Source organism: Ursus americanus, chromosome 25 (assembly GCF_024610735.1).
Source record: "Ursus americanus isolate L20-20 chromosome 25, mUrsAme1.1.p, whole genome shotgun sequence".
Lineage (NCBI taxonomy): Eukaryota > Metazoa > Chordata > Mammalia > Carnivora > Ursidae > Ursus > Ursus americanus.
The window spans coordinates 12,283,681-12,309,823 of record NC_142151.1 but is presented as its reverse complement, the minus strand read 5'-3'; the positions used below and the strand labels follow the sequence as shown (position 1 = coordinate 12,309,823).

General features: G+C 41.7%; 2 protein-coding genes across 8 annotated transcripts; both read right to left on the bottom strand.

Annotated features, from left to right (window-relative positions):
• Positions 1-828: 828 nt before the first annotated feature.
• Positions 829-5,896, bottom strand: LOC148107775 (uncharacterized). 4 transcript variants are annotated; one of them, XM_087855636.1, is made up of 5 exons: positions 5,799-5,869; positions 5,604-5,683; positions 5,261-5,388; positions 1,422-2,097; positions 829-930 (listed from the first exon to the last, which is right to left on the bottom strand). In XM_087855636.1, the coding sequence occupies exons 4-5, from the start codon at positions 2,038-2,040 to the stop codon at positions 845-847; spliced, it is 705 nt and encodes a 234-aa protein (XP_087711762.1). In that variant the 5' UTR covers positions 2,041-2,097; positions 5,261-5,388; positions 5,604-5,683; positions 5,799-5,869; the 3' UTR covers positions 829-844. The 4 variants fall into 4 exon arrangements, with proteins under 4 accessions (XP_087711762.1, XP_087711761.1, XP_087711763.1 ...); XM_087855635.1 differs by lacking the exon at positions 5,604-5,683 and having other exon boundaries at positions 5,799-5,896; XM_087855637.1 differs by lacking the exon at positions 5,604-5,683 and having other exon boundaries at positions 5,750-5,862.
• Positions 5,897-19,799: 13,903 nt separating this feature from the next.
• On the bottom strand, positions 19,800-24,795 carry LOC123778268 (uncharacterized). 4 transcript variants are annotated; one of them, XM_045775457.2, is made up of 4 exons: positions 24,538-24,795; positions 24,195-24,322; positions 20,393-21,035; positions 19,800-19,901 (listed from the first exon to the last, which is right to left on the bottom strand). In XM_045775457.2, the coding sequence occupies exons 3-4, from the start codon at positions 20,973-20,975 to the stop codon at positions 19,816-19,818; spliced, it is 669 nt and encodes a 222-aa protein (XP_045631413.2). In that variant the 5' UTR covers positions 20,976-21,035; positions 24,195-24,322; positions 24,538-24,795; the 3' UTR covers positions 19,800-19,815. The 4 variants fall into 4 exon arrangements, with proteins under 4 accessions (XP_045631413.2, XP_045631410.2, XP_045631414.2 ...); XM_045775454.2 differs by having other exon boundaries at positions 20,393-21,032; XM_045775458.2 differs by having other exon boundaries at positions 20,393-21,032; positions 24,675-24,795.
• Between the last annotated feature and the right edge of the window lie 1,348 nt (positions 24,796-26,143).

The following is a 26,143-nucleotide window of genomic DNA, read 5'->3' as shown; positions in this document are numbered from 1 at the left end:
GTAATTAGTTCTCTGTATCTATGAGTCTGTGTCTGTTTTGTTTTCTTGGCTCATTTGTTTTGGTTTTTAGCTTCCACATGTGCATCAAATCACATGGTATTTGTCTTTCTCGGACTCACATCTTTCACTTAGTACTATACTCTCTAGATCCATCTCTGTTGTCACACAGGGCAAGATTCCTTCCTTTTCCTCACTGAGTAATGTTCCATTGTGTCTACATACCACATCGTCTTTAGCCATTCACGTATCCATGGATACTTAGGCTGCCTCCATATCTTGGTTATGGTAAATAATGCTGCAGTGAATATGAGGGGTGCATGTATCTTTTCAAAATACTGTTTTCCTTTTCTTTGGAGACATACCCAGAAGTAGACCTGCTGGACTGTATTGTCATTCTAGTGTTCAGTTTTTGAGGAACATCCATACAGTTGCTTATAGTGGCTGCACCAGTTTGCTCTCCTACCAACAGTGCACAGTGTTCCCTTTTCTACACACCCCCACCTCGTAATATAACAGACATACACTGAACGACTACCAGAAATAAAAGGACTTCACAAGGTAATTTTCTCTCTGTTTAAGCTAAGAAGAGGGTGTCCATATTGGTTATCGGAACGTGGCCAACTCCCTTACTGGTCTCAAAAATACAATTATTTTGCTTGGTAATATTGGTGGTAGCTCAGTCACTCACAAAATAATGAAAATCTGAGCTATGTAAAGCTGCCCAATGCACAACATTTGGAGTTCACTCAGGGCTTTGGATCTCCCAACCTGTCCTTCCTGTCCCAGAGACTAGGAACCATGGCCCTAGAAGGAAAACAAGAGCCGGGCTTTAATGCTGATGACTTTATTGATGATTTGATGTCAGAGAAATCAAAGGCCAAATTTCCACCACTGAAAACTCCATGGTCACCAGTTGATCTCTATCCATTTCTAAACAAAGAGAAAAATTTAAGGCAGAAATATTAATTGGGCTTGGACATGATCTCTGTCTGTATTTTTACTAGTAGGTAGCAGAAGACATCATAAAACATCATGTTAAGAGAGAGAGAAGAGGCAGCAGATGTGAGAGGAGGAGGCCAAGAGAGAGTAAAGAGAAGGGAAGAGAGGAGAGGAGAGGAAAGGCTTGGGGAGGTAGAAATTGGGAAGGCTGTAGGCTAATATAAGAATGAGGGAGCCAAGAAAAAAAGAAAAAAGAAAAGAAAAGAAAGAAAGGGAAAGCTCAGGGTGGAAAGAACACTGGCCTTGATAATGGAGCAGACTTTTCTATGGGGAAGGCTGATGCAAGGAGAATCACAAGGACAAGAAGTTTAGGAGTGATTAAAGCCAAGGCTTAAATGAGACCAGAGAACAGAAATAGGAGAGAATGAGGAAACTGAAAACTAGAAATTCACTAGATCAGTGGATAAGAATACACTTAATACCTAGAGAATCACTGGCAGGCTTCCTTGGTTTTTTTTGTTTTTTATCACTGGCCTTCAGGTTGACCACGCTGCTCATTGCTTCCCTTCTGGTCTCCCTGGTCACCAGGGCCACCAGGACCACCTGGACCACCTTGGCCGCCTGGTCCTTGTTGGCCAGGTGGTCCTTGTGGGCCAGCTGGTCCTTGTGGGCCCCCTGGACCACCTGGGCCACCTGGTCCTTGTGGGCCACCTGGACCACCTGGGCCAGCTGGTCCTTGTGGGCCACCTGGACCACCTGGGCCACCTGGTCCTTGTGGGCCACCTGGACCACCTGGGCCACCTGGTCCTTGTGGGCCACCTGGACCACCTGGGCCAGCTGGTCCTTGTGGGCCACCTGGACCACCTGGGCCACCTGGACCCTGTTGACCACCTTGTGGACGACGTTGGCCACCTGGTCCTTGCGGGCCACCAGGTCCTCGTGGGCCACCAGGTCCTCGTGGGCCACCTGGACGACCTTGGCCATGTGGGCCACCTGGGCCACCTCTGCCTGGTCTTTCCGGACGTCCGTGAACACCCTGGTCATGAGTCTTGTTTGGGTGACCATGGCCTTTATCTTCCGTTTTGTTTTTGTGATGCCCATTTTCTTCTTGAGGTTTGACTTGTGACTTCTCCGGCTTTTCCTTCAATAATTCATCATCTACTTAGGAGCAAGGGAACACAGATTCAGAAATGAACAAACAAAAAGAAAGGTTAGCCACCAACTGAAATGAGGACGTATGGAATGAACAATAGCCTAAATGTAGTTTAAATTGCAAATTCACTTTGCCATTTATAACATCCTGCACAATATAAAACAAAGCCACATTTCCAGCTCTATCTTCCTAGATTCACTTCAACCTTACTGATCACTTAGTGTTCTTAGATTAGTGAAGACAGTGTATGGATAGATTTATCCTTGCATTTCACTCTGCTCTCTCCCACGCCTCCACTCTCCAGGGTCCAGATCACATGGCATCTCCTGTATGAGGCTTCCCCTATTCTCCCCTGTCCTGAGCTTCTGTAATCCCTTATTTTGCCACCTTTTGGACAGTGATCATTCTTATGCCCACGTCAAATCTTCCATTAGATCCTGTGTTCCTTAAAGATAGGAATAATGTTTCATTTACTTTTGAAGCCTTGATACCAAGTACAGGATCCTGCCATGGTTTCTGTGAAGTATAGGATTTTATTGAACCAATGATGGGGTAGAGCATGAGGATGATCAAACCACTCTTCTTTTGCCACTTCTTCGGTGGTGTGACTTACAATTCATTAGCTCCCCCATGGACTCTTGACCTTTCTACACACATTCCCACCCACATCATTAAAGCTGACTTCAGTTTTTTCTCATTTGAAGGTTGTCCAACTAATCCTGGCTTCACATTTCACTTGCTCTGAGAAAATTTACCCTCTCCACAGGTACCAAGGCTAAATACCAAAGGAATTAAGCATTAGTGCTGAAAATGAGGAAGGTTTATAATGGTAAGCTTACCGATTGAACAACTAAGTACTTGAGTTATATTACATAGTATCTTTATGATTCAAACTAGTTAAATGTCAATAGAGATAATTCCCTTACAAATGTGAGGATTTGTGTCAGTCAATCATTAGCCATTGGCTGTAGAAGGATTTAGAGAAAAACATTTACAAATGAGTAGGGTGTCTAAGAGAAGCCAAGATATTAAGAGGTTTGGATCCAATGGAGCAACATTGCCCAAGCTACAACCCTAGTCCTGACCAGCGGTTCTGAAGCCCAGGTGACAGAGTCATACAGTTTTACAAATTCTGCATCAGGCATAAGGAAGTGAAGAGCGGCAATGAGTGTAGATAGATGGAAGACAGATTATGTGACCTCTTGCAACAGAGAAAGTTGGAGACCTGAAACCACACAGTTTACTGGCTACATTAACGAGGCTCCACCTTCCAGAAAGCTCTTGCCCAGAAAGAGAAATGTTTCAGATATTTGCCATTTATTTCAGGAACTTGCCCCAAACTCCTTTAGACAAACATTAATTTATAGAGCTTTTTAATGGCATCAGCTAGTGACTGTCCAAGACTCTTCCCAGCACTCCAGTACACTTCTCCCCTACACTCTTAAATCAGCAACCTTACTCATTCCTAATAAAGCCCTCCTACAACAAGACCCTTAAAGCTTACTTTTAAAGATCCCAAATTCCCCCTTTCCCCTCAGAGGCACTCTCCCTTACCAAAGGAAGGATAAACGCATTTTTGCTTTAATGTCATCATTTCGGTGGTATTCTGGGGACATCCTATCTTTAACCATGTTTTCGGCTTCATTTTACCAGTTATGGTACTCAACATTTTGATAAAGCTTTCATGACATACTCAGGGAAACACAGCACTGCACTTTGTGAGATTGTAACGCTGCCCCTGGGAATTGGGTGAATTAGGGACAGAAGTCAAGACAAATCAATTTGGGAGCTAGAAGGGATAGGCAGCCAAGGAACTGATGTGTTGAATAGCCCGGATGTTAACTTATAAACATTCAACATGCTTCAGAAAACTCAAAATCATTTCAGATGAAGTAAAAGCTAAAGCAGAATTCACAGGTGAGGTAGAAACGTCGTGGGCTTTGAAATTGGACAGGGCTGAGTCTATACCATAGCTTTGTCACTTTCTGATTATGTATGTTCTGCAGAATATTTAATCTCCAGAGTTATGGTGCAATTGTAAAATGTGAATAATAATATCTACTACAAATTGCTGCAGTGAATAATTAATGACATCAAACATATACAAGACCAGGCATCAGCTAAATTCCCTGTCCATGCTATTTCAAAAAGAAAATCTTTTCCAAGGAATGTTACTGTCATTTCCCACTTAGTATCCAAACTTACAAATTATAGAGTTTGAAGCTCAAATAATTGATCAAAAATACCCTTTTCTAGATTAAACTTTATAGACCTTTCAGAAAAGTCAGTAATTACCATTTTAGCATTTTGAGCTGCAACTTTGTCTCAGCAGATGGGCAACAGGTTGAACACTCGAACGATCAATTAGAATTTCATGCGTTTAAGGTTCCTACTTTCTTGATTTAGGCTGCTTCTATGCTATGACCAACCATTTAATAAGAAATTAACATTTATTTCAACTTCTATTCATTTGTCTTATAAGAGGTCTAATATCTGGATGTTTGTAGTCATTTAAAAATTATCTGGATTTTTATTTTATATCTGGATATTTGGTCCTTTAAAGATATGCCATCCATCTTTTCTCTTTCAAAGAGCCACAGATCGATAGAGAACTAACCTTTATTCTTTTTAATGTGTACATTTATCCCTCATTGCCTGAAATTATCCATGTCTAGAACTTAACAGTTTTCCAATACATGCATGCCTGCCAAATCATCCCCCACTCAGACATAGAAGTATTTAAAAAGAGAAAAAAAGGCAATAGAATAGAGAATAGAATTAATAGTGCCTACTTGCTATCAAAATGTTGTTGGAATAAAGACAATTTAATACAAATTCTCCATGTTTTTAAGGGGCCAAGTGTTTGATGTCAAGGAAATGAGATATCTAGATGAATTTTAGAATACTCACGCCCTTTAGATGACTTTTTCACACAAACAGAGTGAAAGTCCATATTTCTAAAAACGGCAAAGGTCACACCAGGACGATCCTGATCTGGGACTTAAGCCCAGGTGTTCAGAAGATATTTGAAATCAGGGGAAAACAGAAACGAATGTTTTGTCCTCTTTTGTTCACCTAGTCTCTGAATAGAAAGTACTCAGTTCAAACTTCCTCTTTTCCATGAATCATAACCTCAGGCTTGTATGAACACGCTTCTCCCCAGCTTACCATCACTGATGCCGTGAGCAGAGCACAGGGCGACCAAAGCCATTGACAGCAAGAGAAGCAGCATCTTGGTAGAAGTCATGGTGTCTCTGTCTTCCACTCCTGGTACTGCAGGAAACTCAGACAGACCCCTGTGTAAAACCCAACAGAATGATATCACCTTTCAAACCCATGCATAGACGCCTCTCACCGACATCTCATTTGCCTCTTGGGCCTCCATCGGCTTGTTGGGCTCAAGGTCTGCTCAAGCTCTTCATTAGAAAACCATAAGTCAGTCGGGTTGATTAAAACAGTTGTTCATCCCCCTCAACTATTAGTTATAAATATTCCGTTCTGTAATACTCACTTCAGAACTATGGTTCTGTTTCACTACCCTATTCAACATCGGTTAAGCTGCCCAAACCTCAAGTACTTCAGGCCCCTTTCCTATAGAATGAGCCAAGAGATTCATCATGACAGAAAAGGCAAAATTAACAGAAATACCATCCATACAATGAAAGAACAACAAAGGGTCAAGACAGGCTAATAGAATTTCTCTCACTTGAAACATGCTAGAAAAAGGAAAGCAGCCCTCAGGAAGAGGCTCAAAGCAGCTTCAGACTCAGAAAATTATGGTTACTCAGAAACCATCTGAGGTCATGTGTTCACTGGAGTGTGACATTGAAACATGCCCAGAATAATGAGTGGGGTAGAAAGAATACCAAGCAAGGAATCCTTGAGTGAATTAGAGTGTTCAGCATGGAAAGACTGGAATGTGACTAAGGGTGATAACTGCATTTACCTACAGAGAACAGAGAGGAATCCTGTGTGTATAGTTCTAGAAGATATAAAAAGGAAAGAGCTGTTCAGCTGTTTTCAGAAGTGTTGCACACTGCATTTTCTCTTCCTCGATCCAGTGTGAGATTATGCATGGCATTTAGTTGTCAGTTCTTTGTCTCTCCTAACCTAAAGTTATATTTTAAAGAAATATGTCATCTTTTTACTTATTTAAGATTACAAAACTTTATGGCTTTTGACCAAAGCCACAAGTATATGAATAAGAAATCTTGTCTTGATTACTTCAATTACTTATGAGAAATCCTATCCGAAATACACCAAATTGCTCCCTAAAATCTGAATAGCGTGTGATTAAAGTGATAGCACACAACTCTTTGGAGGCGATGAGAGCAAGTTTAGAAAACTTAGCACATCCTAGGGATTAGAGTACTTGACATTCCAAAAAATTGATGGAAAGATCAAGAGACTTAAAGAACAAAGACGAAGAGAAATCATGGTTAAACAGATTATCTGCTGAGTAAATTATTCCTTGCCAGTGGGTGTTTTGTAATTGGGGCTGAGATATTAATCTAATTCTGTCACTTCTTTTTCTCTGTTTTCTCTAGGTAAAAGGAAAGCAAAAATAATGAGTGAGGGGCACTTGACCTGGGTGGCTCTGTTGGTTAAGCATCTGCTTTAGTCTGGGATCATGATCTCAGGTTCCTGGGATCGAGCCTCATGTCAGGCTCTGTCCTCGGCAGGGAGTCTGCTTCTCCCTCTCTCTCAACCCGGACACTGCTAATGGTCCCACTCTCTCCCTCTCTCTCTCTCTCTCTCTTTCAAATACATGAATAAAATCTTAAAATAAAAAAGAATAACAGAGACAGTCTAGTTGCTACAATGGCTGCTCATTGGAACTATACCATACCTGTTATCATATCAGACTTACCTATCCTGATCATATGCCTTTTGCTGGGCTTTGCTCAAAGCCAGGAGGACAGCTTAAGGCGGAGGAGGTGTGGGAGTTAGAAAAGAAGAGGAGGAGGAGGAGGAGGAGGAGGAGAAGGAAGAGGAAGAAGAAGAAGAAGATGAAGAAGAAGAGGAAGAAGAAGGGGAAGAAGAAGGGGAAGAAGAAGAAGGGGAAGGGGCTGGGGAAGGAAAAGAAAGTGAAGAAGAAGTAGGAGAAGGAGGAAGAGGTAGAGAAGGAGGAGGAGAAGAAGAAGAAGAAAAATTAGAAGAAGAAGAGGAGGAGTAGGAGGATGTATAGGGAGAAGAAAAATGGGGAGAGGGAGAGGGAAGGAGAGGGCAGGAGGAGGAAGGGTTGTTACTTATCTTTAAATTAGATTGAAGGTACTTACCTTTAAATTACAGTTACTCTCTTCTTTCTTCTGGAGAGGTGTGGAGTTTCTCACATATATAGTTTCTAAAGAACAATAGGAGTATTGCTGCTACATAGGAAGAATCTCCAAGATTCAAGCAGAACATTTCCTCTATAGGAGTTATCACTAATCTCATTGTGTTCCATATTATTAAACTGTCAAGTGATAAGAAATCTTCCACTGTCCTTCTTATCTGTGATGACAACGACAAAAAAATGAAAGGTTAAGAAAATGCAAATGTAATTGCTTGATGACACAGGAACTACCTTGGGAGGAGGATTTAGGAAGAACATTTTGATTTGTCAGGAGAGCCAGAGGAATGACTAAGTAGTGCCATGGCAAGAGTCGACAAACGAGAGACCCACATTAATGTAGTATACTTAATTTAGAATTAATTTGGTTCATAGAGAAATAATAAGTGAAGATAATGTATGACATCAAATTCCCTTTGCAAACATGTTGGAAGTGGGGAGTTGGACATTGTAGAGAGGGACGGGTGAATCATTTGGTGGGGAATGGCACTTTCCACAGCACCATGGAAGAGAGTTTAAGACAAACTTACTTCCATGGAAGGGAAGTAGGGAAGTAAAAATAAATAAATAAAAGCAGGCTTTCTTGCGCAAACGTGAAAGGTCGGCTCTAGTGATTTCTGTGAACTTAGGACTTGGCTCCTCCATTTATTGTCTCTTTGGACTTGACCGTTAAAACCTAAACAGTTGATGAGGTGGAATGAGAAACAAATGTCAACATAACAAACCCAATTAAAAATATTCCGTAACTCTTTTTAAAAAATCCCAAAGGACCTAAAGAGGTGAACAGAATGTTCTCTGAAGGTATGCTTCTGTCACGTGCTAGGAGTCTGAACAGAGGTTCTAAGGATAGAAACTGCTATTTTATCAATAGTCACTGGAAAAATAAAAACAAAATACAAAAACCCCAAACCCCATCCTGTTTCATAGCACTAGGAAAATGCTTGATTGGAAGAATACACCTAAAAAGGGAAACTCCTTTGGTTCTAAGGAGCAGCATACAGGGGTTAAAATTGTGCCCTGGTTAGACATGGTTTCAAAATCTGTCTTCATCACGTATTAGTTGTGTAATCTGGGAAAAATGCTTAACCTCTCAAACCTGATTCTTTACAGCTATAAAAGAGAAATAGGAGACAGTAGCTTACACCGTTTTTGTGAGAATTGAGGGAGATGACACACAGAAAGTGCTTATCCTGGCCTACCTGAAATGTTCAATAAGTAATAGTGATGAGGAAGCTGGTGAGAGTGACGTGATATTTCTTAGAACGTATGAATTGTTTCCTCTGGTGTTAACTGCTGGATGAAAGAGAGGTTGACCTCCCATCTAATGAGCCTCTAGTAGTATAGAAGGGATATGTGCGGTGGGGATGGGTGGTGTGGAGTTGAGGTGGTAAGAGAGTCAAGGAGAAAGTGGGAACAAAGATGTGAGCCAAGGCAATAAAGATGGTGTGTTGAGGGTGGGGGTAGTATTGGCCGAGCAGAATCATCTCCTCAAGGAGGGAACATTGCAGCTGTGGGGGAGGAAGAGTTTCCTCTGCCCTTCAACATCCTTCTAGCTGACCTAAGACTCGAATTGACATTGTCACCGGGGCCCTAGGGTGCAGGAACACCTACCTGCAGGGATTCCAAACAGATCAGGCTTGGACACTTGCCACTGATAAAATCCAAAGGCAGGGAATCAAGCGGTGATGAAACAAGAAAGAAATTCATTTCAGTGAGGCTGACACTGGGAAGACACATACTCAAATCTCAAAGACTACCTCTGAAGTGTTAAAACTACCTCTTGGTTTATGAGGCAAATGTGGGACAAAGGTCAGTGGACGTGCATGTGGGCAGCATGGTCAGCTCAGTCATTGTCTTGGGGTCAATCATGCGGGCTCTTGATGACATCAGAGCGGTCCTTATCGCGTGAGGGGGCAGTTTATGTTCTCATCACAGGATGCTTTGCGTACAGGGTCCTTGGCCTGAATTAAAGGATAAGCCGTAAAGAAGAATCAGAAAGGACAGATTAAGGTCAAAACTGAGGTAAAGTCTTCTATCAACATGAGACAGATTAACAGGAGAAAATAAAGTTTTATTTTCTACACATGGGGAATCTACACAGACATGAGGATTGCAATCATATGCAATATGACATATATATGTCACTCAGCACTAAGAAGAAGGGAGTAGGCATCTGCAACAACAACGGGACAGAATGCAATTTACAGGAAGATGAAAAAGAATAACTGTTTGATAATCAAATGTTTGGCCCCTTCAGAAACATTGGCACATGGAGGACTTTGATCAAACAGGACTTGTTAGGTTCTTCTGTGTCTTCCATACTTAGTTATGTAAGTATCTTTGGTGAAAGTTCTCTTCCTGGAGTGAGTCCTCTAGCTAAATGTTTCTTAGACAGTGGAGGGAGAGGTGAAGAGCTTTCCCTGAATCGGCTGAGCTTTGGTTGCTTTTTAACTAAAAAAAAAAATCTTCATACCAAAGATTTTCATCTAGGGGTGGCTTGTCCGTGGTTCTCACACAGCCAATTGCCCTTCTGATTCTACCTTTTACGTAAGGTGAGATCAGAAGTTATTAAGCAGGATAGTCAGTGTGAAGAAGTGTGTGGAGGGCAGTATAGTACTGTTTGAGGTGGGCAGTTGGTGGTAGGGCACAGGGGCAACTGTAGTGGTGACCCAAGTAGCTTTAAAGCTCAGTGACCATACGAACATTATGGTATCCTTCATGTCTCACAAAAGTAGGCCCAGCAGGTAACTGAGTAACGGTAATTATAACCATGGACCAATTCCACATTGTGGTTTCACTACTGCCTTTTGTTAAATTCTGCATTCTTATATCGATGTGGTCCTTTAGATGAATTCCTATGGAAGTCTTAAGGCTTAATCCAAATATCTATTTCAACCTTTTCATTTTCCTTGCTGTTTCAAACAGCAATATGTATCAAGCATATGTGGGGCATGCACTGTGCAAAGGACTTTCTGAGCTTATCTCATTCAATCCTTACCAAAATGTCATATGTACTGTTATTGTTCTCATTTTCAAATAGGAACAGTAAGACCTGTCCAAGGTCACACAGCTAAGGATTAGTGGGACTCAGGCAATCCAATTTCAAAACCCTAAGCACCTAGCTCTTATTCTGGTTGTAAAGGGTACCTGAACTATTTAATATTCAATATAAGACAAGCTGGAAAATAGTAAAGAAGAGAAAACTAGCACATATTAAGCACTACTATGTACAAGGCCCTGCTATCTCCTTAGGCCTTGTAAAACCACAAAAACTCAATGAAATATTCCCCATTTAATGGCTAAGGACACTGAAGCTCAGAATTGTCCAACGACATATGGTGATCAACTACCCTATAAAAAGAAAAAATCCAAGGTGTTTGTGGTTTGTAAACTTCCTTCTCTTCCTATATAAATCGCCACGGCTTTCCAAAGTGCTACTTCAGAATACCCACCTCCCGTTGTTTCAGATCATTCCTTTGTCTGTTTGTTTATTCATTCATTCATTCAGTCAGTCAGTCAGTCAGTCATTTATTTAAGTAATCTTTATACCTACTCTGGGGCTCAAACTCACCACCCCAGATCAAGAATCACATGGTCTTTGGGCTGAGGCAGCCAGGCAACATCCACCTCATGTTTCTGAAAGAAGAGATTCAACAACAGGGCTGTGGTTCTTGCCCTGAATCTGACGCAATTTGAATAAAAAGATTTCTGGAATTTCATTTTAGAAAATGTTAAGGGTTGTTTAGTAATCAACTGAGCAGTATAAAGGGAATGAATAAAGCCAGAAATAGAAGAAGGGGAATATCAGCAGCCTGGCTTAACACCCTGTTTATTCAAGACCGATTTAAAAGAGCCCTTAAGAATAAGAAAAATCCTTTTGGGGGGTCAGGAACGGGAACTTTTGTGAGGATGGGAATCTTCCATTTCAAACCTGAATCTTCAAAGTTCCATCTCCTGAAACGCACGTCCTCCAGGGGCACCACATCATGTGCAAATTTGAGAAAGAGCAGTGTGCTTTATCCACGGACAATCAAACATATTTTCTAAAGGATTTCTACCACTTGTGTGATGTTTATAGAACAATGTTGTTTCTGATGTATATCAATAAATTACCTACGACATAATAAAACGACTTATCTCCAACAAGATGTAGTTCTTTCGTTGTCTCCTTTAAAACATAAGTTTAAATCAGCTTTGTCAATCTACACTTTATCATAAAATAATGATTTTAAAATTAGTATGAGAGAACAATTTTTCTAGAATTTTTAATCCTAATATGAAGAACGAGAAGTAAAGCCCAGAGTGTTTTTATGATACTTCCACATTCACATTACTCACTAGGGAAGAAAAATGAGAAGGAAAACTTGGGTCTTAACACCCAAGAACGCTTTCTTTCTATGTGCCATATATATTTAGGACAGTTTGCAATAGGCATCACTACAGATGATTTGGGGGTCTTTGGCCCTATCAGTGTGCTTCCTTGAGTGGGAAGGCTGATCTACTGTGCTCTGTCTCTCATTTAAAAATGGCTAAGTGACCAATACAGCCTTTTGGGAATTGTATACAGATTTTGGTACTGTATACAGAAAGAATTTATGAGATGTTACCTAGAAATCATAAAACATCATTTGACAGGGCCACAGGTCTAACCATAAAACAAACAATAAAGACATTTGCTATGCAAGTCTTTTAGAAGGGCTTGTGTCCAGAGGTTAGAGAAAATTCCTTCAAATCAGTAAGAAACATGAAAATCCCCATAATAACAGGTAAAGGATTTGAACACACGCTTCACAAAAAACCTAATCCAAATGGCCCAGAACATAAGAAAGGATGCTCGTCTTCATTAATCATCGTGGAAGTGCAATTAAAATAACTAGGTTAGATATCCTTGAGAAAATAAATAGAGGCATATCTTACAAAAAAGGAAAAGAAAAAGGGAAAAGAAAAAAGGAGACAGAAAATGGAATGGTAGAAACCTATTCCAGTTCTTTGGGATAGGAGCTAGAACAGAAATATTTCTGTTGCTCCTGAGGTAGTACAATTTCCTCAGGGCCTGAAAAAGTCAGAAGTGAGGAGGACAACTTGGCTGGGGAAAGGAGAGAGCTTACAGAAACGGATCTACTGCTTCTCACCTAGACCTGGGGGCACCGACTTTCCTCCAAACCATCAAGAGCAAAATTCAAGAACAACTGAGAAGCTCTTTAGCTTGACTGGGGAGGTGGTTGTAGAAGAATATCCATATGTAAAATTTTATCAAGCCATCCAGTTAAGATCTATGCTCTATAGTGTATCTAAATTATTCCGTAAAAGTCATCGGCATATAAATGGGATGACCTGAAATGTTCTAGGGAAGTGACAGCAGATTTGAATCCTGAGAAACTCAAATATTTAGAGCGTAATACAGAGGAGTCTCAGTAAAGGCAAAGAGAAGGGGGAATGAACCAGGAGAAACTATGAACTCTGCGAAACAAACTGAAGGTTTCAGAGGGGAGCAGCGTGGGGGGATGGGCTAGCCCGGTGATGGCTATTAAGGAGGGCACGTATTGCATGGAACACTGAGTGTTATACGCAAACTGAATCATGGAACACTACAACCAAAACTAAGGATGTACTGGATGCTGACTAACATAACATAAAAAAATTTAAAAAAAACCCACGAGGAGATTATAGGAAGGTAAGAAAAAAGCAAGGAAATATCTGGTGGAATGGATATAGGAGATGTCATTGTGTTAGGTGGAGGGGGAGATCAGCTTTCAAATGCCTCTGAGGAAAACCGTAAAATTGATATAACAACATAACCATCGTATCCGGCAACTTGGATGTGATCAATGACCCAACAAGAGCAATGTTAGTGAGGGGCAGAAGCCAGGTTTGGTGAGAAAGGCTAAGAGGAGAATGAAACAAGAGAAAGCAGAGAAATGGAGACTGTATCATTTTTTAGTGAGTTTCGTTATTAAGGAGAGTAGAGAACGGAGCATGGGAGCAAGGCAGAATTTTAGTGCTATCATCTGTTTTGCTTGTAAGTGGGATGAAACAGTGAGTGCATTCAACCTGAAACAATTCAGTAGAGAGGAGCATAATAATATAGGAGAGGGGTGGTAATAGCTGGAGCAGCTATTTTACAATCATTCTCTCTGACATTAAAAGGTAGAATCCTCAAACCTGAGAGAGAAATATTCAGGTGGATGAACCTGAAACAACGAGAGCCCTAGATTCCCTGGAACCATCAGGGCCACCTAGAGCAAACCCTTACAACTTACAAGGGCAGGAGAGCCTGCCCACACCTGAAAACTGCTCGATTAATTGGAAGGAAGGTAACATGGATTCTCCTAAAGATAAGCCCTACCACTCCTCATTACCTCAGGACAAAGTTTCAACACAGCCCGATAAGTTAGGTACAATTGCCATTCTAACAAAAGAAAAGAAAAGAAAAGAAAAGAAAAGAAAAGAAAAGAAAAGAAAAGAAAAGAACAAAAGAAAACAACAAAACAAAACAAAACAACAAAACAAAACAACAAAGCAAAACAAGCTAATACACATATTGCTAACAGATCAGCAAAAATAAGAGAACATGCAGGAAATGGGTCCTGAGGGCGATAGATCATAATGTTCTCTATATTCAGTCTGGGTATGGAGAATTTATCGAGCTGGGGGCCCTCAATAATGACTGGCAAGGGCACATAAATCCTGCCCTAATAATCCCTTGGGACAGCTCCACGAAAATTGGACACAATGCTGGCCTCGTGTATAAGGTAGACATGCTGCAAGTCCTTTGACATAGCATTAAAAAGGATCAGAAATTTAGGGAGATGGTAATGTCAGAAAGGATTACTACATAAAACCCAGGAGACCTATGTTCCCCAGGAGATCCCTGAGGATATCTTCTTCACTGAGGCAACAATGAATGCTCTGGTAAGGGGAACACTCGCACCACTGAGAACTCAGTGATGAGATGTCCTCTGCAGGAGGACACCTATGTTCCCCAGGAGATCCCTGAGGATATCTTCTTCACTGAGGCAACAATGAATGCTCTGGTAAGGGGAACACTCACACCACTGAGAACTCTGTGATGGGATGTCCTCTGCAGGCCAAGATTGGCTGATGGGAGAGCCGGTCAGGAACCCGGGCTCCACGTATTCATGAGTACTTTGGAATTGTCTGTTGTAGCACAGAACTGTCATCAGCATATCGAGCAGCAAGGCCAGCCAGAGCGCTAGTCATCGTGTACTGATCTGTGGGAATCTGTGGTCACCACTCAGAAAAATGGTAATCTAGGATTCTGAAAGATAGTTAAGTAAGGTACTTCTTGGATTAGGTAAGAAAAAACATTCTAAGAAACTATTGCAATAGGAAAACACTATTGCTTCTCAAGCTCCCAAATCTTAGTCATGTCGATTCATTGACAGAAGAGGAAGCTGGGTCCCTTTGAAGAACGACCTTGCTAACTTCTCATGGTACATGTTTTCCCAAATTCAGGCTTCCCCAAAGTGAATTGCACTCAACTGACAGAGTAATGGTGAACTGGGGAAAGAGAGATAATTAGATATTTTGAGAGTTTGTCAGGGGCAGATATGACTGAACGGTAACAGCAAAGCAACAATAATGCCACCGTGATCTTTCAGGGAGAGTGGACGTTGAGGTGCGACAAATCCTTCAGTTAATCCAGAGGGCCCAAACACCCACCCTGTGGTTACCTACCTCCTTCTATGTGTAAAATTGCAATAGATGTCCTTAGCATCTGTCAGAATGCAGTACTGACATTTTTAAAGTTTTGGTTAATTAGAAAGTGTCATCTACTGGATATCAACCAGCTTTGACTTTCTTAATACCGTATTTATCTGTCTGCACTCTGTGAAATTCTGAGCCAACCACATTCCTCAGGCTGCCGGGATAAGTATAGGAAAAGGAATATACAGGGCAAAGGAGACCTGGAAGAAAGACCCATGGGAGGTAGAGACAGCTCCTTTCCATGACACAGAGGAAGAGAGAAGCCACCAGGGACAAGGCAAAGGAGCCCCTTGGCCTCTGAAAGCATGAAGTCCAGAACGGTGTAGGAGAGAACCTTTGTTTCAGAGAAAGGTCCTGGCATAGCCAGTGATGAGGCTCCCAAACACAGCCCCAAGCATAGCCCGAGAGCCAGACGCCCCCACTGTGGCACTGATGTAGGCCCACGGAACTTGGATGCTCTGTCAATGTCCCTTGAAATGGCCATGGTTCAGCCGCTGGGATTGGGATTCAGTGAGGTCAGGGGACATGGGGCTGCCAAGCTGCTGAGGCTCTCATCTCTCAGTGTCTCTGGTGCATTTAGCACCGTTGCAGAAGCGATCGCCCCAAGAGCTGAGAGGTGCTCCTGACCAAGAAGGGTGTACAGACCAACTTTGCACAGGCCAACATGTCCAGGGAAAGCAGGGTAGGAGAGCAGCTCCGAGTGCAGAGAAGACAGAGCTCCAAGCTTCTGTCTTAAGCCACTCAAAGACAGGTACTAACTGGGTGCCAAAGAGGTCGAAATACACATAGGTTTGGGTTCTGCTAAAAGCAGTTCTTGCCTAGTGAGGTGTACATGGTCAAGTTTGGGATCAGTCTTCTTCTTGGCTCCCTGGGAAGACACTTGTGAACACCATAGTCGCCCTGCCTACCTTGGATCCAATGATCTAAGTTCATTTCAGGAGACAAAATATGGACAGATAACACATCGTGAGTCTCATTCAGGCCCATCATCATTGCGTGTGAGGAAAATTCCTCCCCAACTCGAGTCAGGATTTCTAAATTTCTAAGTATCTAGGAAAGACTAAGATAATTTGGTATTTAACTTTTGTATGGTAATATTTGAAACACGTGATTAAAAGTTGCATGCAAATACCGACTTCTATCCTTCAAATCTGCCTGGGTAGTAAGAATCCTCTCTGTGACTTGCATTGAAGAGGTACTGGATAAAAAGGCTCTTCCCAATCTGCTAGAAATGTGTTGCTTGGTATGGCAGAAGAAATTCATCCTTAGGGACCATTTCTCTGCTCCGGTAGAATTATATAATTAAGCCCCAAAATCAAAAGCATGCAAAACAACAACTTTGGCATTGTCTTCTCCATTGTCCTTAAATAGCACTATTGTTCGCACTGAGGACATGGAGGTACATGAAACATTGTTCCTGTCCTTAAGGCATGTAAGATCTAATGGAAGATTTAGCTTTGACATAATGACGAGCACTATCAGAAAAGTGGCAAAAGAAGGAATTACGGAAGTGCAGAGCACGGGAGAGAAGGATGGCGTCCTACAGGAGGTGCCATGGGATGTGGACTCTGCAGAGCAGTGAGGAAGAAAGCAGAGTAGAAGGCATGGCTCAATCTATGCATGTAGCATTGTATTTTCAACGGTCTAGGAACAGGAATGGTCCAGTGAGATTGAGGAGAAGATCGGAAGATAAAGCTGGAGTTGTGGGCTAGTTCCAGATTACGAAGAATGTTGTGAATGTCAAAGTGAATCTGTGATCGATTCTGTGGGCAACCAAGAAATTTTTGGAGAGTGGGAGTCACATGATCATTTCTTTGCAAATACCTCAGACCGGGATAAAACTTTGACGTAACGTTGTGTTTTAGGTGGAGGACTACCTCCTTGATATATTGTCATGTGAATAAACTGGAAGTTCCTACTGCTGGGCTGGGAAAGAGTTCTCTTGAAGGATATTAGGGGTGAAGAATTGGGGAGGAGAGCTCTCAACGGAAGATAATATTGCTAGGCACGCAGGTTTTAACAAGGAAACCCAAGTTTGGGGGTGCGTGGGTGGCATAGTCGTTGGGCGTCTGCCTTTGGCAAGGGCGTGATCCCGGAGTGCTGGGATCCAACCTGCATCGGGATCCTCCTCTGGGAGCCTGCTTCTTCCTCTCCCATTCCCCCTGCTTGTGTTCCTTCTCTCGCTCGCTGTCTCTCTCTCTCTCTCTGTCAAATAAATAAATAAAATCTTTTTTTTTTTTTTTAAAAAAAGGAAGACAAGTTTGTGGATCTCTTTCTGAAAACAAAGCATGCCATTAAATGGGACACTGGTAAATGTCCCTACCTGCTCACTAGTCTTGTATTATGCAATAGTGTATTGATTTGGCTACAAGACTGTGAGCTTTGCTGCCCAGTATTTGGATCGAAATGAGAGTAACCCATTATCTAGTAAGTTATTGTCAATTATCTTTAGTACCTTGTGTTATTAGGAGGCCTGTTTGTTTTTGTCTTTTACATTTTTCCCCCCTATGCTTTCAGTAAAGGGTGGAAAATGGGTAAAGATCACAGCTGGGCCTCCTCACCTGCTTGATGGTGAAGAGAAAGCTGCTAAGTTTTCCTTGAGTCCTCACCCAAGTCACTTTCAAATATTTCCAGTGTCAGGTTGATATGTCTTAAAACATTTTGCGTTGTGAAATGTACCCACCTCCATCTACAGAATGGTCATGTCCCTTCAGAAATTGTAAGCCAAGTCTAAGGGTTTCCTTAGAATGCCAGCAACCAGAGATGAATTTGGCTTCCAAAGAGAAGGTCAGCTCTAGGTCTGATTTCTGAACTGAACATGGCAGGGAGTGTGGGAATAAACAGAATTATACATGTTTCCATCATGTCTCTTATCCTGAACTCTAAATTCTCCATTAGTGCTAATACCAAGAGCAAACTTCTCATATTTTTAATAGAAATGTCCACTAGAACTTTCTTCTTTATCCTCACCTTATTTTGTAGTCAGCCTTTTGGGGCCGCCTGCATTTACATGCATGAGTTTCTGCAGGTGTAATCCAATTTGGACACTCAGAGAAACAAAAGCGTCAAGGTGAAGCACACTTCCTAGGGCCACCACCTGAGGGGTGCTCCCCTGTAAAACCTCTTTCTGTTGCTCTCCACTCAGAAGCTTCTGAGGTCGATGGAACAGGTCTGTTGTCATTGGTCCAAGTGTTGCCCTTCACTGAAATATTCTGGTAATTAGATTTTCTCACTGGGTTACTTGGATAGGGTGGCTGTAACAATATCCTACAAAGCAAGTGGCCTAAAGGACAGAAGTGTATGCCCTCACAGTTCCAGAGACTCAAAGTCCAAGACAAAGGTGTTGGTGCCGTCTGACAGCTCTCAGGAAGAATCTGTTCCAGGTCCTTCACCCAGCTTCTCCTGGTTTGCTGGCAATCTTTGGTGTTCCTTAGCTTCTGCCATATCACCCCAATCTCTGGCTCGATGTCACACGGCATTCTCCCTTTGTACATTCGTGTGTCCTAATTTTCCCTATTCATTTTCGTTTCTTTTCCAGTTAATTTTCTCTTTTGAAAAATACTGCCGTGTAGTTAACACACCATATTACGTGAACTTCATGTATGCAAGGTAGTGATTCAACATTTATACAGCAAAACACCAGCTGCCGTCTATCGACATAGAAAATTCATAGATATTACTAACTGCAGTCCTGTGTTCCTTGAGTGTAGGTAGTATCCTTGTATTTTATTGATTTATACATATATGTTTGTACCTTTTCATCTGCATTTTCATCACTTTTTGCACATCCTCCCACCCCCTGCCTTCCAGTACCACTGTGTAATTAGTTCTCTGTATCTATGAGTCTGTGTCTGTTTTGTTTTCTTGGCTCATTTGTTTTGGTTTTTAGCTTCCACATGTGCATCAAATCACATGGTATTTGTCTTTCTCGGACTCACATCTTTCACTTAGTACTATACTCTCTAGATCCATCTCTGTTGTCACACAGGGCAAGATTCCTTCCTTTTCCTCACTGAGTAATGTTCCATTGTGTCTACATACCACATCGTCTTTAGCCATTCACGTATCCATGGATACTTAGGCTGCCTCCATATCTTGGTTATGGTAAATAATGCTGCAGTGAATATGAGGGGTGCATGTATCTTTTCAAAATACTGTTTTCCTTTTCTTTGGAGACATACCCAGAAGTAGACCTGCTGGACTGTATTGTCATTCTAGTGTTCAGTTTTTGAGGAACATCCATACAGTTGCTTATAGTGGCTGCACCAGTTTGCTCTCCTACCAACAGTGCACAGTGTTCCCTTTTCTACACACCCCCACCTCGTAATATAACAGACATACACTGAACGACTACCAGAAATAAAAGGACTTCACAAGGTAATTTTCTCTCTGTTTAAGCTAAGAAGAGGGTGTCCATATTGGTTATCGGAACGTGGCCAACTCCCTTACTGGTCTCAAAAATACAATTATTTTGCTTGGTAATATTGGTGGTAGCTCAGTCACTCACAAAATAATGAAAATCTGAGCTATGTAAAGCTGCCCAATGCACAACATTTGGAGTTCACTCAGGGCTTTGGATCTCCCAACCTGTCCTTCCTGTCCCAGAGACTAGGAACCATGGCCCTAGAAGGAAAACAAGAGCCGGGCTTTAATGCTGATGACTTTATTGATGATTTGATGTCAGAGAAATCAAAGGCCAAATTTCCACCACTGAAAACTCCATGGTCACCAGTTGATCTCTATCCATTTCTAAACAAAGAGAAAAATTTAAGGCAGAAATATTAATTGGGCTTGGACATGATCTCTGTCTGTATTTTTACTAGTAGGTAGCAGAAGACATCATAAAACATCATGTTAAGAGAGAGAGAAGAGGCAGCAGATGTGAGAGGAGGAGGCCAAGAGAGAGTAAAGAGAAGGGAAGAGAGGAGAGGAGAGGAAAGGCTTGGGGAGGTAGAAATTGGGAAGGCTGTAGGCTAATATAAGAATGAGGGAGCCAAGAAAAAAAGAAAAAAGAAAAGAAAAGAAAGAAAGGGAAAGCTCAGGGTGGAAAGAACACTGGCCTTGATAATGGAGCAGACTTTTCTATGGGGAAGGCTGATGCAAGGAGAATCACAAGGACAAGAAGTTTAGGAGTGATTAAAGCCAAGGCTTAAATGAGACCAGAGAACAGAAATAGGAGAGAATGAGGAAACTGAAAACTAGAAATTCACTAGATCAGTGGATAAGAATACACTTAATACCTAGAGAATCACTGGCAGGCTTCCTTGGTTTTTTTTGTTTTTTATCACTGGCCTTCAGGTTGACCACGCTGCTCATTGCTTCCCTTCTGGTCTCCCTGGTCACCAGGGCCACCAGGACCACCTGGACCACCTTGGCCGCCTGGTCCTTGTTGGCCAGGTGGTCCTTGTGGGCCAGCTGGTCCTTGTGGGCCCCCTGGACCACCTGGGCCACCTGGTCCTTGTGGGCCACCTGGACCACCTGGGCCACCTGGTCCTTGTGGGCCACCTGGACCACCTGGGCCAGCTGGTCCTTGTGGGCCACCTGGACCACCTGGGCCACCTGGTCCTTGTGGGCCACCTGGACCACCTGGGCCACCTGGACCCTGTTGACCACCTTGTGGACGACGTTGGCCACCTGGTCCTTGCGGGCCACCAGGTCCTCGTGGGCCACCTGGTCCTTGTGGGCCACCTGGACGACCTTGGCCATGTGGGCCACCTGGGCCACCTCTGCCTGGTCTTTCCGGACGTCCGTGAACACCCTGGTCATGAGTCTTGTTTGGGTGACCATGGCCTTTATCTTCCGTTTTGTTTTTGTGATGCCCATTTTCTTCTTGAGGTTTGACTTGTGACTTCTCTGGCTTTTCCTTCAATAATTCATCATCTACTTAGGCAAGGGAACACAGATTCAGAAATGAACAAACAAAAAGAAAGGTTAGCCACCAACTGAAATGAGGACGTATGGAATGAACAATAGCCTAAATGTAGTTTAAATTGCAAATTCACTTTGCCATTTATAACATCCTGCACAATATAAAACAAAGCCACATTTCCAGCTCTATCTTCCTAGATTCACTTCAACCTTACTGATCACTTAGTGTTCTTAGATTAGTGAAGACAGTGTATGGATAGATTTATCCTTGCATTTCACTCTGCTCTCTCCCACGCCTCCACTCTCCAGGGTCCAGATCACATGGCATCTCCTGTATGAGGCTTCCCCTATTCTCCCCTGTCCTGAGCTTCTGTAATCCCTTATTTTGCCACCTTTTGGACAGTGATCATTCTTATGCCCACGTCAAATCTTCCATTAGATCCTGTGTTCCTTAAAGATAGGAATAATGTTTCATTTACTTTTGAAGCCTTGATACCAAGTACAGGATCCTGCCATGGTTTCTGTGAAGTATAGGGTTTTATTGAACCAATGATGGGGTAGAGCATGAGGATGATCAAACCACTCTTCTTTTGCCACTTCTTCGGTGGTGTGACTTACAATTCATTAGCTCCCCCATGGACTCTTGACCTTTCTACACACATTCCCACCCACATCATTAAAGCTGACTTCAGTTTTTTCTCATTTGAAGGTTGTCCAACTAATCCTGGCTTCACATTTCACTTGCTCTGAGAAAATTTACCCTCTCCACAGGTACCAAGGCTAAATACCAAAGGAATTAAGCATTAGTGCTGAAAATGAGGAAGGTTTATAATGGTAAGCTTACCGATTGAACAACTAAGTACTTGAGTTATATTACATAGTATCTTTATGATTCAAACTAGTTAAATGTCAATAGAGATAATTCCCTTACAAATGTGAGGATTTGTGTCAGTCAATCATTAGCCATTGGCTGTAGAAGGATTTAGAGAAAAACATTTACAAATGAGTAGGGTGTCTAAGAGAAGCCAAGATATTAAGAGGTTTGGATCCAATGGAGCAACATTGCCCAAGCTACAACCCTAGTCCTGACCAGCGGTTCTGAAGCCCAGGTGACAGAGTCATACAGTTTTACAAATTCTGCATCAGGCATAAGGAAGTGAAGAGCGGCAATGAGTGTAGATAGATGGAAGACAGATTATGTGACCTCTTGCAACAGAGAAAGTTGGAGACCTGAAACCACACAGTTTACTGGCTACATTAACGAGGCTCCACCTTCCAGAAAGCTCTTGCCCAGAAAGAGAAATGTTTCAGATATTTGCCATTTATTTCAGGAACTTGCCCCAAACTCCTTTAGACAAACATTAATTTATAGAGCTTTTTAATGGCATCAGCTAGTGACTGTCCAAGACTCTTCCCAGCACTCCAGTACACTTCTCCCCTACACTCTTAAATCAGCAACCTTACTCATTCCTAATAAAGCCCTCCTACAACAAGACCCTTAAAGCTTACTTTTAAAGATCCCAAATTCCCCCTTTCCCCTCAGAGGCACTCTCCCTTACCAAAGGAAGGATAAACGCATTTTTGCTTTAATGTCATCATTTCGGTGGTATTCTGGGGACATCCTATCTTTAACCATGTTTTCGGCTTCATTTTACCAGTTATGGTACTCAACATTTTGATAAAGCTTTCATGACATACTCAGGGAAACACAGCACTGCACTTTGTGAGATTGTAACGCTGCCCCTGGGAATTGGGTGAATTAGGGACAGAAGTCAAGACAAATCAATTTGGGAGCTAGAAGGGATAGGCAGCCAAGGAACTGATGTGTTGAATAGCCCGGATGTTAACTTATAAACATTCAACATGCTTCAGAAAACTCAAAATCATTTCAGATGAAGTAAAAGCTAAAGCAGAATTCACAGGTGAGGTAGAAACGTCGTGGGCTTTGAAATTGGACAGGGCTGAGTCTATACCATAGCTTTGTCACTTTCTGATTATGTATGTTCTGCAGAATATTTAATCTCCAGAGTTATGGTGCAATTGTAAAATGTGAATAATAATATCTACTACAAATTGCTGCAGTGAATAATTAATGACATCAAACATATACAAGACCAGGCATCAGCTAAATTCCCTGTCCATGCTATTTCAAAAAGAAAATCTTTTCCAAGGAATGTTACTGTCATTTCCCACTTAGTATCCAAACTTACAAATTATAGAGTTTGAAGCTCAAATAATTGATCAAAAATACCCTTTTCTAGATTAAACTTTATAGACCTTTCAGAAAAGTCAGTAATTACCATTTTAGCATTTTGAGCTGCAACTTTGTCTCAGCAGATGGGCAACAGGTTGAACACTCGAACGATCAATTAGAATTTCATGCGTTTAAGGTTCCTACTTTCTTGATTTAGGCTGCTTCTATGCTATGACCAACCATTTAATAAGAAATTAACATTTATTTCAACTTCTATTCATTTGTCTTATAAGAGGTCTAATATCTGGATGTTTGTAGTCATTTAAAAATTATCTGGATTTTTATTTTATATCTGGATATTTGGTCCTTTAAAGATATGCCATCCATCTTTTCTCTTTCAAAGAGCCACAGATCGATAGAGAACTAACCTTTATTCTTTTTTATGTGTACATTTATCCCTCATTGCCTGAAATTATCCATGTCTAGAACTTAACAGTTTTCCAATACATGCATGCCTGCCAAATCATCCCCCACTCAGACATAGAAGTATTTAAAAAGAGAAAAAAAAGGCAATAGAATAGAGAATAGAATTAATAGTGCCTACGTGCTATCAAAATGTTGTTGGAATAAAGACAATTTAATACAAATTCTCCATGTTTTTAAGGGGCCAAGTGTTTGATGTCAAGGAAATGAGATATCTAGATGAATTTTAGAATACTCACGCCCTTTAGATGACTTTTTCACACAAACAGAGTGAAAGTCCATATTTCTAAAAACGGCAAAGGTCACACCAGGACGATCCTGATCTGGGACTTAAGCCCAGGTGTTCAGAAGATATTTGAAATCAGGGGAAAACAGAAACGAATGTTTTGTCCTCTTTTGTTCACCTAGTCTCTGAATAGAAAGTACTCAGTTCAAACTTCCTCTTTTCCATGAATCATAACCTCAGGCTTGTATGAACACGCTTCTCCCCAGCTTACCATCACTGATGCCGTGAGCAGAGCACAGGGCGACCAAAGCCATTGACAGCAAGAGCAGCAGCATCTTGGTAGAAGTCATGGTGTCTCTGTCTTCCACTCCTGGTGCTGCAGGAAACTCAGACAGACCCCTGTGTAAAACCCAACAGAATGATATCACCTTTCAAACCCATGCATAGACGCCTCTCACCGACATCTCATTTGCCTCTTGGGCCTCCATCGGCCTGTTGGGCTCAAGGTCTGCTCAAGCTCTTCATTAGAAAACCATAAGTCAGTCGGGTTGATTAAAACAGTTGTTCATCCCCCTCAACTATTAGTTATAAATATTCCGTTCTGTAATACTCACTTCAGAACTATGGTTCTGTTTCACTACCCTATTCAACATCGGTTAAGCTGCCCAAACCTCAAGTACTTCAGGCCCCTTTCCTATAGAATGAGCCAAGAGATTCATCATGACAGAAAAGGCAAAATTAACAGAAATACCATCCATACAATGAAAGAACAACAAAGGGTCAAGACAGGCTAATAAAAGTTCTCTCGCTTGAAACATGCTTGAAAAAGGAAAGCAGCCCTCAGGAAGAGGCTCCAAAGCAGCTTCAGACTCAGAAAATTATGGTTACTCAGAATCCATCTGTGGTCATGTGTTCACTGCAGTGTGACATTGAAACATGCCCAGAATAATGAGTGGGGTAGAAAGAATACCAAGCAAGGAATCTTTGAGTGAATTAGAGTGTTCAGCATGGAAAGACTGGAATGTGACTAAGGGTGATAACTGCATTTACCCACAGAGAACAGAGAGGAATCCTGTGTGTATAGTTCTAGAAGATATAAAAAGGAAAGAGCTGTTCAGCTGTTTTCAGAAGTGTTGCACACTGCATTTTCTCTTCCTCGATCCAGTGTGAGATTATGCATGGCATTTAGTTGTCAGTTCTTTGTCTCTCCTAACCTAAAGTTATATTTTAAAGAAATATGTCATCTTTTTACTTATTTAAGATTACAAAACTTTATGGCTTTTGACCAAAGCCACAAGTATATGAATAAGAAATCTTGTCTTGATTACTTCAATTACTTATGAGAAATCCTATCCGAAATACACCAAATTGCTCCCTAAAATCTGAATAGCGTGTGATTAAAGTGATAGCACACAACTCTTTGGAGGCGATGAGAGCAAGTTTAGAAAACTTAGCACATCCTAGGGATTAGAGTACTTGACATTCCAAAAAATTGATGGAAAGATCAAGAGACTTAAAGAACAAAGACGAAGAGAAATCATGGTTAAACAGATTATCTGCTGAGTAAATTATTCCTTGCCAGTGGGTGTTTTGTAATTGGGGCTGAGATATTAATCTAATTCTGTCACTTCTTTTTCTCTGTTTTCTCTAGGTAAAAGGAAAGCAAAAATAATGAGTGAGGGGCACTTGACCTGGGTGGCTCTGTTGGTTAAGCATCTGCTTTAGTCTGGGATCATGATCTCAGGTTCCTGGGATCGAGCCTCATGTCAGGCTCTGTCCTCGGCAGGGAGTCTGCTTCTCCCTCTCTCTCAACCCGGACACTGCTAATGGTCCCACTCTCTCCCTCTCTCTCTCTCTCTCTCTCTCTCTTTCAAATACATGAATAAAATCTTAAAATAAAAAAGAATAACAGAGACAGTCTAGTTGCTACAATGGCTGCTCATTGGAACTATACCATACCTGTTATCATATCAGACTTACCTATCCTGATCATATGCCTTTTGCTGGGCTTTGCTCAAAGCCAGGAGGACAGCTTAAGGCGGAGGAGGTGTGGGAGTTAGAAAAGAAGAGGAGAAGGAGGAGGAGGAGGAGAAGGAAGAGGAAGAAGAAGATGAAGATGAAGAAGAAGAGGAAGAAGAAGGGGAAGAAGAAGGGGAAGAAGAAGAAGGGGAAGGGGCTGGGGAAGGAAAAGAAAGTGAAGAAGAAGTAGGAGAAGGAGGA

Coding starts and splice junctions, on each gene's coding strand:
- LOC148107775 (XM_087855635.1), bottom strand. CDS start 2,040: ATGGGCATCACAAAAACAAAACGGAAGATAAAGGCCATGGTCACCCAA. Junction 931..1,421: donor GCCTGCCAGTGATTCTCTAG/GTATTAAGTGTA, acceptor CTCTTTGTTTAG/AAATGGATAGAGATCAACTG.
- LOC123778268 (XM_045775457.2), bottom strand. CDS start 20,975: ATGGGCATCACAAAAACAAAACGGAAGATAAAGGCCATGGTCACCCAA. Junction 19,902..20,392: donor GCCTGCCAGTGATTCTCTAG/GTATTAAGTGTA, acceptor CTCTTTGTTTAG/AAATGGATAGAGATCAACTG.